Genomic DNA, 16,222 nt, shown 5'->3' with positions numbered 1-16,222 from the left:
GTAGTCCACTTGCCAATAATGTGCATACTCTGGCTATTACATTTAAGCTTAAAACTCTGATTTTAATTAATGTGTGCACAATTGATAGATTTTCACAACTGATCTTTTCAGTCACCGTACACCATCTGTTTGTTAGCTTCCCAAGTGGACTACTGACTTTGGTTTGCAAATAACATTTTTAACACGGGACTCTATGGAGAGTTAGGCCAATTTCTGGCCTAACTAAAATTGGTCATGATGTAATGCATCTTTAAATGAATCTGGCTTGTGATTGGTCGCCCAGATCTCGTTATTGTTTAAATCCTCCCGACACGTTACTGGTACCATTAACTATACATGGTACACAACTATCTAGGGAATGCGGCGCTTTTGTGCTGGCGGATGAACGTATGCATCTAGCGCGTATTGTACCACAATGCTTAGTCTTGTGGTTAGATTTTATTGATAAACAAGTATGATTGACAGTGTGTTTTAGAGAACGAAGTCCTGGGGTAAACAGGGGGTAAAATTCTGCTTAAAAGTGAAAGTCCATAGTCGTTGTTTACGGATAATAAACTGGCAGATTCTAAAATTAGAATTGTTCAGTATTGAAGTGTCATTATAATTATGCCATTATGATATGTTGCATTCAATAATATAAGCCTCAATGAGGGCCTATACTTTACTTTTACTGTCACAAATATAATTATATAAACTTTTTCATAACCATTTTATACTAGTTTTTTGATGTAATAAATATCAGTATAATTTTGAGTTCAACTGAATGCGTTCATCATGATTAATAACATTTTTACTTATCAAAAATCGACTATGGCATAGTCTAGTAGTTAACTTGCTTTTTTAAATATTTGTGCTCACACAAAGTATTTTATGCCAATTTATGTGAGTGTTTGATGAAAATGCAATTTTAAAAGTTGAGTATGAAGCACTACTGTGATTACTACACAAATACACAAGACGTTTTACAGCACTAGGATCCACAACATGCTCATCTATCAGGGCACAGTTCTTTAACCCCAATACATTTGTACATTCATTGAATGACCTTTGAAAATTTGGGTACAAAAACTCATGCTCTGCAACTTGAGGTCATACTTGCACAATGATTGTTAGAATTGAGGTTATTGATCTATGTCATTGGGATGAGGCCATTGTGGTCCATAGTGCAGTAGGCTTTACAAATGTAGTTGTGGGTCTCCCACATGGTAAGTGTCACCATCTTTTGGACCTTTTTAACAAATCATGGAGCATCTACATGAAAGTGATTTGGTATACACACTAGCTATTACAGTGTGGTTTCCATAGTCTGTTAATATTCGGTGATTTTGTGGTCCACAGTTTCTGAACTGAACTAACCCAAACTCCCATTTTACTTTTTGGCAAAGGAAAAGGAAAGAACAAATGTAAAGGGGAAGGTTGCTGCCTTGGTCGGGTTAAGAACCACCGACTGGGGATAGCAATTCACAAGGGTTGACCAGGCCCGGCCAGCATTTTGGTGTGAATTTGTGCTCTGATGACAGCGCAATCGAATCATGTGGGATGCTTGCGATTGCAGTCGTTTTGTGCTGTATGGTTTTGTTATGGTCTAGTAGTAGTGTTAGGTTTTAGTTTTAAAGCCAAAACTCCATTTCTACTTTTTTATGTATATTCTCTTGTGTCAAAAAAAAGCGCTTTAAAGCGCTTTGTTCATACTTATGCTAAGGCGCTATATAAATTCCGTTTATTGTATTGTTTATTGTCAAAGGAGAAATTTTATTTGTAAGTGCAATTTTAACTGGCTTCTCAGCAGTAATTGCAGCACTTAAAGGGACCATTGAAAGAAAAACACATTTGGTATCAAAATAAAGCTAATAACATATAGAATCCATTTCTAAAATGATAAACGCAATTTTCCTTCATTTTACCCACCAAATCAGCAAATAAAGACAAAGCGCCCAATGTTGCGTCGTTCCGCCCAATTCATATGTGCAGAGACACGTGGCAACCCCTGTGACGTCAAAGTGGTTATCCTTTCCGCTGCATGGCAACACTGCATTAGCCAGAGTTGGTCCTAAACCAATGCATGAACGTGTTTTATCATTTGTTTTGAGGCATTCTGATGTAGCCCGGTGATGTAGCAACTCTTTACTTATATATTTCCTCTGATATATATCTGGTGAGGATAGGAAGGAGAAGGCAATGATGTTTCGGGTTAGCCCATGACATGCGAAGGCCTAAAAGCCTACTTCCCGGGCGTGCGGCCTAGGTTTACAACCACCGGGCCTAAAACACAAGCCGATCCTGACTCCGAAGTTTGGAAGCTGAATTGTGAATGATTAAAGTGTGTTTGTTTCTTTCTTTCTTTCTTTAAACGGTCGCTCCGTGTAGAGACACACTTAATTTATGGGACCAGGTTCAAAACAAAAACCAGGCTCGGGAGAGCGAGTTGGCGCCGGTTGTTCCTCGCTTTGCACCACTGAGAGTCCCGGTTCAACTTCAAGCCCGGCGCCGCCCAAGGACTCATGTGAACTTGGTTTATCCCGGGATCCCGATCCCATGCTCGCTCTCGTAGGTTTTCCTCCTGCTTCTCAAAAATCGGTGATTAGTTGTTTGGTTATCAAAAACTTCCTTCACCCAATGAAATTTGAGGAGCTGCAAAGATAATTGTTGGATGTTACAATCTAAGTGTGGCTAGGTTTGCGCCAGGTTCGGCAGCATCCAGCCTATAGATGATGCGATCTGATTGTGATAAATACCATGGCAGCGAAATTACAGCGCTTTGAACCCTCCGAGATCTGGGAAAAGGCGCTATATATAAAAGCCGAAATTTATTTTTATTTATTTTTAAAAGCCTATGAAAAAGAACCACGAGAGGAACATATATAAAGGCCACTCCAAACAATCAAATGAACAATATTTACTGTCAGCCTTAGCTTTAGTTTGCGTTATGGAAATGCTTATAGGCCTACTCCAATCTCAACTCCCACTGAAACTTGAAAGTGCAACACTTTAAGTGTCTGAGCTTTTTATCAAAGGTGGGCCTAGGCCTACATGTCCAAAGTTTATGTTAATTGATTGGGTCAATGTTGTAAAATACAGCGCACCCGGCTGAATATTTCATTTTTAAAAATGACTGACATCAATTTCGCATAGCCTAGGCCTACCCCGGGCCTAACCATCCTTGGTTTAAAATAAGCGTAGGCCTATAATATACTGCGCCAACAAAGTATCCTTACACTTGGAAAAATAATTACAATTTCCAAACTGAACAATATTGGGGTAAATTTTTTTTTTAATAGATGCACTATCTAATCCTGCACATTATGACACCACATTGGATCCAAAACAAATTTACCCCAATATTGTTCAGTTTTGAAATTGCGATTATTTTTCCAACTGTAAGGATACTTTATTGGCGCAGTATATTACCCATTTGATGTTTGTACTTTAATTTTTGAAGCATAGGCCTATGTATGTCTGTAGGCGCTCCTCGTAATTTATTTCAAGAACAGCTTGCATGTCATGTTCTTCATCTGCCGTTCAGCTACTGCCCCAGTGCCAACGGCTCAAATAATATTGGCAAGTGACCCGTATACACATGGTATAGGGGAATAAATTTGCAAAATCGGTAGGGCCTACTTTGGCATGTTGGGGGTATGAAAATAAGCACTTTTGAAAGTTAAGTTAACTTATGGAAGAAAAGGCCTTTTTACCAATTGTCAGGTTTTGGGGAAAATAATCATCTCTTGAATATTTTAAGGTAGGCCCTACGGAAAAAATACATAGGCCCTAGGCCTATAATAATACCCATGGAGCCCAGCTAGGCACGAGAGGTGCTCGCGCCGGCACATCATCTGCAATTTATGTGTTGCGGCAAATCTCGGCGATATTCCCTTCGTCATCGTCACTATAGGCCTATCATAGGGCCTACTCATAATTAGTTTTATGGTTTTATACATGTCATGTAGGGCTTACATAAAGTCATCGGAATCATATCTTGGTCATGTTGACCGGGGGTTGAATTTATGAATAAGTAAAATAAGAAGCTGCATGCAATTGATGATGATTTAAAAAAAATAACAATTGATCGTCCCCGCCCGCTTCCTTTTGCAGGAGGGATATGTTCTTGCTATTTCCTTTATTTAGGGAAAACTTTTTTTTTTTTAATGTTTCAAAACTTAATAATATTGTCAATTGATTAGATTTGCTTCTGTCCAATAAGCATTTAAATTTACAGGCTTTGTTTTAATCATCCTCTCAGAGAACCATCAAATAACAAGAGCCTCGATCCTATCATCATCCTCTACAAGTTACACAACTAAATAATGTCCGGGAATAATACATGACCGATTTGCATTAAAAAAAAAAGATAAATAAAAAGGCCCTCCACTTCCTCTTTTTGATAACATGTGGACAATCAACTGGTATTTTGTTTTTACTTGACCTTTAAATATATAAGTGGTTGTATTATTGCATCTGATATTTAGATCGCGATCGCTGTTGTCAAATTGTCCCGGCAAAAATGTCAACACAACACAAAACGCGTAACCACAATGACGTCATACGGAAAGCGCCCAATTTGCTATTTTTGATAAATGACGCGCGATGTAGCGTCGGAAGGGGTAAATCGAGTACGTTCTTTTCATTGTATTTTTATTTCTAAAATAATTAGTTCTTCAGTTGTTTTAGATATTGATTCTATATTTTATGGGCTTTATTTTGATACCAAATAATATTTTCATTCAATGGTCCCTTTAAGGGGGAGGGCAATATGAAATCTGATTCTGCTTGAATCACAAAACTTCTTGAATTCCTTACTTTAAAAAAATCCAAACCCAGGTACATGTACTATTATCCAACACAAAACTATCCACCCCCACACAATTACGGGTAGTAAACACATGGTTTTGATCACTGACACATACCTAATTTGATAGTTCCATTATCTGTGAGGAGTATGTTGCCCGCCTTGACGTCTCGGTGTATTCTGTTATTGCTGTGTAGGTAGCCCAATCCATTTAAGGCATCCTCACATATACATGCTATCTCTTCCTCTTGTAATGGCTTTTTGTGTACTGTGGGGAAGAAACAAAAGAAATGAACACAAAATTAGCAAGAGTTTCAGTGGCGTACCGTGGCCGCTCCTACCCCGGGGGGCTGAAGAAAATACAATTTTGCCACCCCTTCCTCAACAGCCCGAAAAGGTTGACCCAATTTTTTTGTTGGTGTTTTGAAAAAGTGAAGAAAAAAAAAAAAAAAAGGATTATAGGGGCTAGCGCCGTAAAAGCAACGCATTTTGATGTATAGTAAACTTTTTTCACAAATTTTTTCCGCCCTTTTTCCTTTACTAATTATTTTTGCCGCCCCTTCTTCCGCCGTCCTCTTTTTGCCGCCCCTTCTTTTTCTGCCGCCCCTTTGTTTTCGCCGCCCCCTGCTTTTACCCCGGGGGCTCACGCACCCATAGCCCCCCCCAAATACGCGCACGAGTTTGGATCAAGGGCTGAGCCAGCGACTAGGACGATGATGAATTTGGAACACAACTTGGCCATCCATATTCCTGTCTGATAAAAATGCAAGATGAGATAAATTTATAGTAGAATTTCATTTCAAAACAGTTCAAATATTTTAAAATCTGCAACATAATATGGCATTTTTTTTTATATTTTTGCATCGTGATAAACAGTCGCCATTATGATTATCGCAAAACTCATTGGGAGCTTATAACATTTGATACAGCCACCAGGGTCTGTGAACGGCAGTTTTTAGATTCAGTTAAATCCCTGGGTTGAATTTGCTCTACACTGATACAAGTTTACATGAATTCATGTTCAGGCAGACAGACAGGTCTCTAGACATAGACACAAGCAAATGATACAATGAACAGTTTGTGTGGGACATTTTGATTTAAGATTTCAAGTCAATTTCTGCAAAGGTCTTTTTACTAAGCTAGCATAATGCGCTGAGGGTTGGATGAAACTTTTTCATTGCATGATGTGAAAATCTGTTTTAATTCTTGCAAAGGATCATTAGATTCTCACAAATCATCTTTGCAGAATTTGAAAATTTGGAATCAAACTTTGATTCATGAAATCTTTTTAAGGAGAATCTTTGCAAATCAATTCCAAAGATTCTCACCAAATTTCTAACTCTGAGGGGACAGAGAACATTTTCTTACCATTTTAAAGCACATAAACTTCCTTATTTTCTACTAATTTAAAAGTGATATGAAATCCTTTTGAAACGGCGGTATACAACTGATCGATACTACAAGTATGATCTTCAGGCTCAGCATTTTATACATGTACGTATGCATCCCTAACAATATGTACAGTGCATGTATGTGGAAAAAAGAAAATTATTACATAAACATTTTCCATCAATAATAGATGATGATATGCTAATTGGGCTATTCTAGTTGAAATCCATACACCCCTTATGGAAGACATGACCTTAATCTCCCACAAAGGGGGTGTAGATTTCAAATGGAATCACCATCCAGGTAACCCATTTGAAATTCACAGGTTCCTGTGTGAAAGATTAAGTTCATGTCTTCCACAGGGGTGTATGGATTACAACTGGAATAGCCTTTTGCAGTTGGCTCACAGGCATGTATGGATTTCAACTGGAATAGCCTTTTTTACATTTGACTCACAGGGGTGTATGATTTCAACTGGAATAGCCCATTTTACTTGGAAACATCTCCTATGCAGGGGTATGCAGGTCATTCAACCGACTACAATGTACACGCTACGCAGCTAGACATGCCAGTAAGTAAACGCTGCATCATGTAACCCATACACGACATATGTACACCCGGTGTCTGTTTTAAACCTAAACACTCCATCTCACTGACTCATCACCCCGTATACAAACAAATTATTCGGTCAAGAGCACTGTTTTCCTCAAGTTTCCTGATGGAGAAGCTATTTAAGCAAACAGAAGCAAACTGTCAAGACAATTTGAATTTTGTCATTCAGGATTCAGGAACGTTTCAAGATTAACCTGATTGATGTACATTTACAGGAATTTATGCAGGCTATTGGAATATTCAGAGCGGTTGGGTTTTGCCCGTTCAATATTGGTCACTTTTTTGATTGGGGATTTTTACAGGGCTTATTATAATCATTTTAGTAACCTGATCGCAATAGGTTTCACCTAGACCCAAGATGTGCCCCATGTGCTTTTCCTGTGACTCTATATTGTTCATTCATATTCCGCTTTTTGTTAGTTTTTTAAGAGATTCCCTTCTACCCTAGATTTCTAACTGAAGCTTACAAATAATTCTATCCATAATAAATCAATCTTAATCTTCATAACAAATCTTGATTTCTTAAAAATAATTCAACAGAAAATATCTTAACTAGTACATGTACGCAGGATAAATAGACTGTGAATAGAGTAAAACTACATCCCAATTATATCCAATCCCAAGAATATTTATTGGCATTGTTAATGAGTATTGTTGAGCCATGACTATCAATCGATCAGTGTGCAAATTTTTGTATGTGCACATTTTCACGAACTCAATATCAATTGCTATAACATGTACATTGGCAATTTAACAGAATTTTGATAAATCCATGAATAATTAGATCCCGCAAGAATGTCAATTCTTTTCTAAAATTTCACTAAAAAGTTTCAAAAAACAACTTTTAAATCCTTCTCAATAATTTTACTGTTTTGATATACATCCAAAACCTGCAATCTTGAACCTGATACTTACAAATTACCAGCCCTCGAATTAAGGATCTGAAGGGGCACGGCAACTTTTTTAGGGCAAGTTGATAATTGCCTTGGATTTTCACTGAAAAGGCAAGGCAGCACAGCAGTTTGTAATATTTCAAGAGGGCATCATGGCAACTGTTGAAAATTTGAGAAGGGCATCATGGCAATTTCTCAAAAGTGAAGAAAACACACACAAACATAGATAGATGATTTTATAATGAAGGGGCAGGGCTGGGGCACCAACGGCAACTTCATTAGAGGGCACGGCAAGTGACTGCCTTGGGTATAGGACATATTTTGAGGGCATTACGGCAGTGGGGATGGGCACCCACGGCAAAATGCCATGGGTGCCGTGGGTTAATTCGAGGGCTGCAAATTACACATATCTAAGAAAACACTTGCCCCCTTTTCAGCTTCTAAATTTCATGCATTGAAGGATGTTTGATGATACTGTAATCAATACCAAGATCTGTCTTATATATTTATATGACTAGTGGTCACCCGTCTTTCGCGGTCAGGGTCTTTCGCCGTTGGTAAATTTTGTATATTTTGTGTACATGTAAATGTTTTATTTAATGTGATTAATGGTATGAGAGGAGATTATCATTTAGAACTTAGAAGTATAATATTTAGTATCTTTTCCATATAAATCAATGGCTTGAAATTAGATCATTGATTGAAGCATGTCTTCTTGACACCATATCATATCCACCGTGAGAAGTCTTGCCCCTGTGGGATGCTGGCCGCTCTGATATTTAAGATTTTTATGCATTTGTTTCGACAGTACTTTTTAGCCCATTTTAGACAAATTTGTTGTACCTTTTAGCTAATTTTTTATCATTTTCATCCAAGTTTGTCCCCCACCTTGAAATGTACCTTGCTGCCCCCACCTCCTGCAAAAGTCCTGGCTAAGTCCTGGCTAAATCACTGAGCAGATGAACACAATTTTATTCACATCCCTCTTGGCCCCCTGTGGCCTGCTGGCTGATCTGATATTTTGGATTTCTATGCATTTGTTGTACTTTTTATTTGTTAGCCCATTTTGGATAAATTTGTCGTACTCTTTAGCCCATTTGTGACAATCCCCCATGAAATTTGCCTTGCCCCCGCCCCACCAGAGACTTAGCTAGAAATTGAGGGTTGCCCGTCATTTGAATAAAATTGCCTGTCCTAATTTGACCTTTAAAATATTTACCAGACATCTATAGCCCATTGGGGGTTCAAAGAGTTCAAATATGTGCTGATATGGCCTTGTTCTACAAATTGGGTCTACTAAAAAGGTCAATTAGCTTCTCAAAACATACAATTTATAATATAGCATCTGTCAAAGGAATTAATTTTGCCCGTCCCAGGAGCAAACTGGCCGTCTAAAATGACGGCCAGACGGGTGGCTAGCTATTAAGACCCTGCGCCCCACCTCTCTCTCTCTCAAAAAGTCCTAGCTACACCACTGTGCAGCTGAAACAATTTTATTCACATTTCCTTACACTCTATTTCATATAAAGTTACAACCCTGATTAATTTGTCCTTCAAAAGTTTCACTTACAAACTAATTCAATAAACAAACACTCTACTGTTGACTATAGGTTCTCCATAAAAACACAGAATACATGCTAATGTTGATAAATTAGTTGAATAAACAATAGATGTTAATTGAGTTTCTACTGTGTCATGTAATAGGCATACTTCTACTGTGTCATGTAATAATTGAGACTACAGGCATAATATCCTCACACCGATGACAGGATAGAAGGCCTAATTCAGGCTATGTCAACATTTTTTAGTATGCAGGTGCTCTGGTAGACGTTTTATTGGGGTGCGGACAACTTTACTCTACGCAACGCAAAAATCCGTTTTCCGAAATAATGTAAAACGTAGAAGTTTTTAGCCTTACCAAGTCGCCAAACTCAGTAATTTATTATAGATACTCCCTGGTAAGTAAATATTCTCCTCCAGCCAAATTTGAATGTCAAGAACACTGATAAATGATTTCTCCTGACGGACGGACTGACATTTTGTATTCTTCAACACTGTATACATTGCTACCCACCTATGTACATAATGTTTGATTAATAATAATGTGAACATTCTTGCATGTCCGATAATAATGAAATGTTTCACCAAAACATGCGCACATAATTGTTTTGAACATAAAAACTGTGTGAAGAGGTGTATATTTGAGGTCTACAGGGTAATTGACTTGGGAATTTGGGGGTATCAAACTATTCTTGCCAAATTGGTTTACATTAATATCTTGGATGAAATTAACATGAAGTTGAAATTTTTCCATTTGTTTGATAATCATAAAACCCGTACATATCCTGTGTACACATAGCAATTAATTGTGTGGGTGTTTTGATGGTTTTGTTAAAATTAGCAAGGGATCTGTATTTTGCGAAGCATGGTGATATTGAACCGCAAAATATCAAAATATTTATTGACTTTACTCCACAAATTGCTTTTATACAGGGAAAAAGGAAACATTAGGTGGATCAATAGCCATACATTTTACTTCATGCATTTCCAATTTTCATGTATCTAGACTGCAAAATCAATCAAAATTTAATGGGCGAGATTTGTATTGTGCGATGTGTTGGATATCGGGCATTTGGGTTATAACACAATTCAAAGGGAATGTACATGTGTAGAAGTGCCAGTTGCAGATGAAATACTCTCAAAATTATAATGAACAGTACCGGTACATCATACCAAATATATTCTTGATCACTTAAATTTTATACAATGTTTGGCCATTTACAGACAAACTCACTGACCTTGAAAAAAATCTTGATTTTCCATATTGAAGTTTAAATTTTGCTGATGAGATCACTTGATTTGTCTTTTTCTTGATCTGTTTCCACAAAATGGGCTGTTCCGATTGAAAATCACACCCCAGTTCCCCACTGTGGAAGATTTTGGATTTCCAACCAAATTCAAAAGTTTCAATTATTCCAGATCCAACCCCTTTCATCCATATAAATAAGAATTCATTTTAAAAAGGAATGGGGCGCCCAAAGGGAGCTTTGGATGTGATGTTAGAAAATGTAAAAGGTGTGGACGATTTTTGCTCATGAATTGCCTCATTTTAGACCAAAAAATTGTGCAAAATTCAGCTGGATGTTATATATTTCAACAATTTTCAGTTGGAATTTCACATAAAACTAGCAAACATTTCCAGCTGGATTGCCCATAAAGGGGCAACTGGAATTGAGATGGCAGTGAAATATTCCAGGGGGGGTTTGGAATAGCTCAATGACAAGGATCACATTGTTAAAAATAAAACAATGCAAAATTGCAATGAACTTTCCACATTTTATGGCAGCACACATGAACCAATATCCTCTAGAAAACAGTCATGATATCAATAGTAATTGAAATTAATTAGCTGTTAGTTAATCACCGCCGATAAAATTAACAATTAAATCCTAATGACCTTTTCCGGCTTACAAAGGATAATAAAATCAGTATTGAACACTGGATTTTAGTGCATCAGACAAATGGGATGACTACAATCACCCTTGGCAAACTTTCAAATCGTTTAAAACTTATAATGATCCTTTTTAAATTTACAAGATCTCTTCTTCTGGAATAGCAAAAAAATATTTTTTAGACCTTCATTAATTTTTTCAAAGAACAAGGACTACAGGATTTAAACGGTTCAACCCAAACTGGTTTTGATGTGCTGTAATGTTGTTTCCTCCTAGCCTCTTTTCACCAATAGCAAAAATATTTGAGACCATAATTATTTCAAAGCACAAGGACTACGGGATTTAAACGGTTCAACCCAAACTGGTTTAAATGTGCTTCCATACTGTATCCTCCTAGCCTCTTTTCACCAATAGCAAAAAAATATTTTAGACCTTAATATTTTCAAAGCACAAGGACTACGGGATTTAAACGGTTCAACACAAACTGGTTTTGATGCACTGTCATGATACTGTATCTTCCTTGCCTCTTTTCACCCAATCCATTGTCCAATAAACTTTGTCGAAGACCCTTCTGATCGCGTCAAACATGTGATTGTCCAGTGACAGTAGTCAATGACCCGTGCTGGTTTGTGTGAGTTTGTGGTACCCAACAGTTTCTTTCCCTGTGGATAGTATTGGTACAAGGTCTGCAACACAGTCTACACAGACATCGTACTGCCATTGCATTAAGACCAAAGCAATGCACCTTTCCACAGACATTCTATATTTCTCGGTAAGGTCTTTTCGCTTTGGCAATGACGTCCAACCAAGTCCTGGTTATCACGTAAAAACGAACCAGTTCACGCCTTGGTCTTACGATGCTATGCAGCTTGCTAGGCGAATGAGATGCCTACATTTCATGAAGTCTCCACTTCCATGTTTACGCTGTACCAGGCTGTACGCAATATAAGTTCGGCAATGAGTGTGAAAGAAAGCTGGTATATAAATGGCATCTACACTTGTTTTGATTTTCTGATTGACAAATCCAAAAATTACTCACTGCTTTACACTTTCCCATCTTGGCTGACGGCTTCTTCAGAATGACCAAATATATTAGGATCCACTTTTGTCAATCAGAAAATCAAACCAATTTTAATCTGCAATCCTACAAATCATCTATTTCATGAGTCTCCACTCCATTTTGCAATGACCTATTGCACTGGCCGTAAAAACACTCCTGCGTCACGCAATGCTACGCAGATTCATCGGTGCTGATGTGATGCTGAGCCAATCAGAACCCGACTTCATGTTCACGCCATAAACTGCGCCAAATCGGGCAATGCAAAAGATTTGTGCAAATAGGTGTAGACAGCATGCATTTCAAAGGACTACAGACATGGCTTAGCAGCTTTGATCCAGGCTGGGAAATAATAAGCGCCGGACCAGGGGCTACTTTGTAAAAAAATAGCCCCTGGTTCATGGTTTTTTTTCCAGGGAACCAGAGGCTATTTTCAATGAACCAGGGGCTAAATGGCCCCTGGCCCCCACTTATTTCCCAGCCTGATTTGATCACTGTTCTTACCTTCTAATATATCAGATGCTGATCCTAAACAATATTCCATTGCCAACTGTACAAGGAAACAAAAACAAACAAAATTATGTTGTTAAATAATAGTATCACCACCAATATGAAATTGTAAGAATCAAAACACTAACTCAATCTCTGATGATCTTGTGAATGTTGTTTAAAACTACATGTTTAAAAGATAACCCACCTCATATGCAGTGGCTTAGCGTCATAGGGGCATGGGGCACGTGCCCTCCCCCCCAATCGATTGCAAAATTTAGAAAATCCCATAGGAAAATTGCCAAAACGGCTTGTATCCGGCTTGTGTCCCCCAGTCAGACACGGTGCCCCCAATCATGGTCGGTGCCCCCCAATATGATGATCCACGCTACGCCACTGCTTAAAATATGTTCACCCTTCTGAGGATTCAGAAGTTAAAGTGGAATATGAGGATATTTCTGGAAAATAGGAAATGCTCTAGATTTATTGAGCCGGGTAAAGTACAATGATCAATATGCCTTTTGTTTTGAGCAAATTGAACATACCGTTTACATATTACACATCAATTTATATTTTCTTTGTGTGTTATTGTTTTATCAATAATCAATGTAGTTAATGAGCTAAAATGACTGAAAAGGCTCAATTTTGCCAATATTTTGCTAAAAATCCATGCATAAATGTTTAGGGTACTTTTATTTTGCATATTTTTGCCTTGAAACTTGGTCAAAGTGTTTCTAATATGTTCTACTGCATCATTTTCTAGCCACCCTCTAATTTGCATAATTAACGCGGCTGTGTACTCTAGCCATTGTTTCTTTCTCAAAATTGAGTTTTTATGATATGTTTGTACCTTGTTATGTTTTTTATAAATACAAGGAATGAAAATCCAGATTTGTAAACTCCAACTGCAATATTTTAAGGATTTTATTTCACTATTCCACTCGTGTTTGAAATTGAAAAGGAAAGAAAATCTTTGTTGTACCAGCAAGGTACACGCTTGAACAACTCATCGCGTTATGTATCGCGCGTAATTTGTTAACGCACAAATACGCTGACGCTTATCTGCATGCGCAGCGCATCTTATGGAAACACCACGGAAGCACTGATTTCACAAAAACCTAGTGGTCAAATGGCTCCGCTTTTAGCTGATAAAATGTGGGTTTTTTCAAGTTCTTTCCCCGATTTAAATATCAAGTTATGAATGGATTTCGCTCAAACTTCTCAAGGGGCTGTGGATTTACCCGATGTTCACGTAATATAAGTTACAAAAACGAAAACTGTCGATTCTCCTGTGAGATTCGATGAAAGTGCAAAATGTGACCACTTTAAACTTCAACGGCCATTATTTCAATGTTCATTTTCTCGGTAAAATGACGATTTAGGTGCACGATAACTCAATAAATACAGCATCTATAGGTACGGCCCATTTCACGGTTAGGCGCCACTTTTTGATTTTCAACATATCTGGCCTGGTGTGTAAAAAATAATGGGGTTACAGAATTTACTGTTGGTGATTTTTCATTGTCTCTGTATGGCCTACCTCCATTAGCTTAATCGGCCTTTCTAGTTTTATCTTTCAGGGCGCTTAGGGGTCAGAAGTGGTCAAAAACCACATTTCACTAGCAACCTGAAACAGACATTTATTTTCCAATGCTGCCACTTTTAACTATGTTGAGCCTACCAGCTGCTTTTGTTGTTTTTATGTAGTGAACAAGTTGCACTATACAGCCATAGATGAACAAAGTATTAGTTGTCAGTTAAACTATCATGAGAACCATTTAAATTTCTGAATTCGGATGTGACATTTTCCGTTCACACCTATGTACCTTATTCAATGTGGAATAGATCGACTAATACTTTACATGAATGGCAAACTAGTGTGTTTTAGTAAAGTTCAGAGTCTTGTTACTATTTGTTGAACAAATTACACTTGTTGCTCTTAATATGTAGATACAGCGATATTTTGAATTTTTGCCAACAAATTCCGTTCACAATTTTGTCACATCCGATTAATTTTCCAAATAGTATAATTTATTAACAAAATGTGGCAGAATTTTTCTCCTTGATTTTAAAAATCTCCTGCTATGAGCTATCTAATGACACCATTTAATGAAAACTCCTTCATCAACTTAGCTTGCAGATGTCATTTCAAAGTTTCCGCTCACATGTGTCACATCCATGGTACCTGTCACATCCAAAATAGTTTCTTCAAAGAACTAAGACAGGAATGGGACTAGGATGCCAGTTTGAAGTTATTTCATTACAGGTTTGTGGGGATCAAAAGGCACAACAAATCTTTAATTCAGTATGCCTTCTTTAATTGTGACAGGAGATTCAAAAAGCTTCAATTTCCGTTCACATGTCACATCCTCAAAATTAGTAGTTTTTATTTTTTAATACTTAAACAACATGATATTTGACTTTCTAAAATAGGTTTATTATTTTGTACATGTCATATATGATTATTTCAAAGCTTTGTCTTTGTCTTTAGAGGACAGTTTTGTATACAATTTACAGAAGCGGATGTGACATTTTCAATTGTGAACGGAACATTTCAGTAAATTATAAACATTTTGCTTGTCAAAAATATAAAGGGTCAGGAAAAACGTTTTAGCATTGCTCAATTCAATAGAATCTCACAAAATATATGTGTTAGAAGTGCCCAAAGCTTATATTTTGACAAGCAAACTGTTTATCATAATGAAACATTCCGCTCACAATTGAAAATGTCACATCCACTTCTATAAATTGTAAACAATGTTTTAAAATGAACACTAACACAGGTTGATATGTTTCAATATATCCCATTTAATTCACGGAGTGTGTGAAAACTCTTTGAATCATTATTTTCTGAAACATACTCTGCTTTACAGTGTGTGGTTTCCGTTCACATTGACATTAGTCACATCCAAAATTGCACAAACATCAGAATCTTGAATTTGACCTGTGTTTTCAAACTGGCTGATATTATTTGTGAACATTACCCATATTATGACCTTCAAAGCTGTGCAATATCAGAGTCATTCATTGATTATTAAAATTGTTGAGTAAACCTTTTCATGTCAATTTCCCTTTTTTACCACAACAATTACATTAAAGTGGCCATAAATTTGTCATTACACAACAAAATTTGCCCAAATTTGTTCAGAAGGGAGCCTATGACATACTTGTTTATTTTAAATATCTATGATATATGTATTGGACAGTCAAAGTATAAATATACACTACTCAATATTGATCAAATTTGTTAAAAAATTACATAACATGAGATAATAAATCATAATTTTCTTCAAGAAGTAGCAGATTTAAGCTGGGAAATGATATTTTTATGAAAATCTGGTCTTATTTGGAAAAGAAAACCCCTATGAAATTAAATTTAATCCATATTGAAAATTTCGAGTTTTTTCACTAAAAGTGGCGCTAACCGTGAAATGGGCCAGACGCAAATATGATCATCGTAAAAGCATGATCGACTCAAGAAACGGTTTTCTCATTTTTTATATTTTGGTCTATTTCCGATTTTGGGCATCATTTTGTGCAAATA

General features: G+C 37.0%; 1 protein-coding gene across 5 annotated transcripts in view; it reads right to left on the bottom strand.

Annotated features, from left to right (window-relative positions):
- LOC140164543 (serine/threonine-protein kinase TAO3-like) overlaps positions 1 to 16,222 on the bottom strand; it is a 115,798-nt gene that overhangs the window by 57,839 nt on the left and 41,737 nt on the right. For all 5 annotated transcript variants that reach the window (XM_072187843.1, XM_072187845.1, XM_072187844.1 and 2 more), the window contains exons 5-6: positions 12,694 to 12,739; positions 4,905 to 5,054 (exon numbers count right to left, since the gene is read on the bottom strand). In XM_072187843.1, coding sequence (XP_072043944.1) covers positions 4,905 to 5,054; positions 12,694 to 12,739 — 196 coding nt within the window. The remainder of the gene's footprint in view (positions 1 to 4,904; positions 5,055 to 12,693; positions 12,740 to 16,222) is intronic.

This window comes from Amphiura filiformis, chromosome 11 (genome assembly GCF_039555335.1).
Source record: "Amphiura filiformis chromosome 11, Afil_fr2py, whole genome shotgun sequence".
NCBI classification, from domain to species: domain Eukaryota; kingdom Metazoa; phylum Echinodermata; class Ophiuroidea; order Amphilepidida; family Amphiuridae; genus Amphiura; species Amphiura filiformis.
Note: the sequence above shows the minus strand (reverse complement) of the source record. Positions and strands in the feature narration are given on the sequence as shown.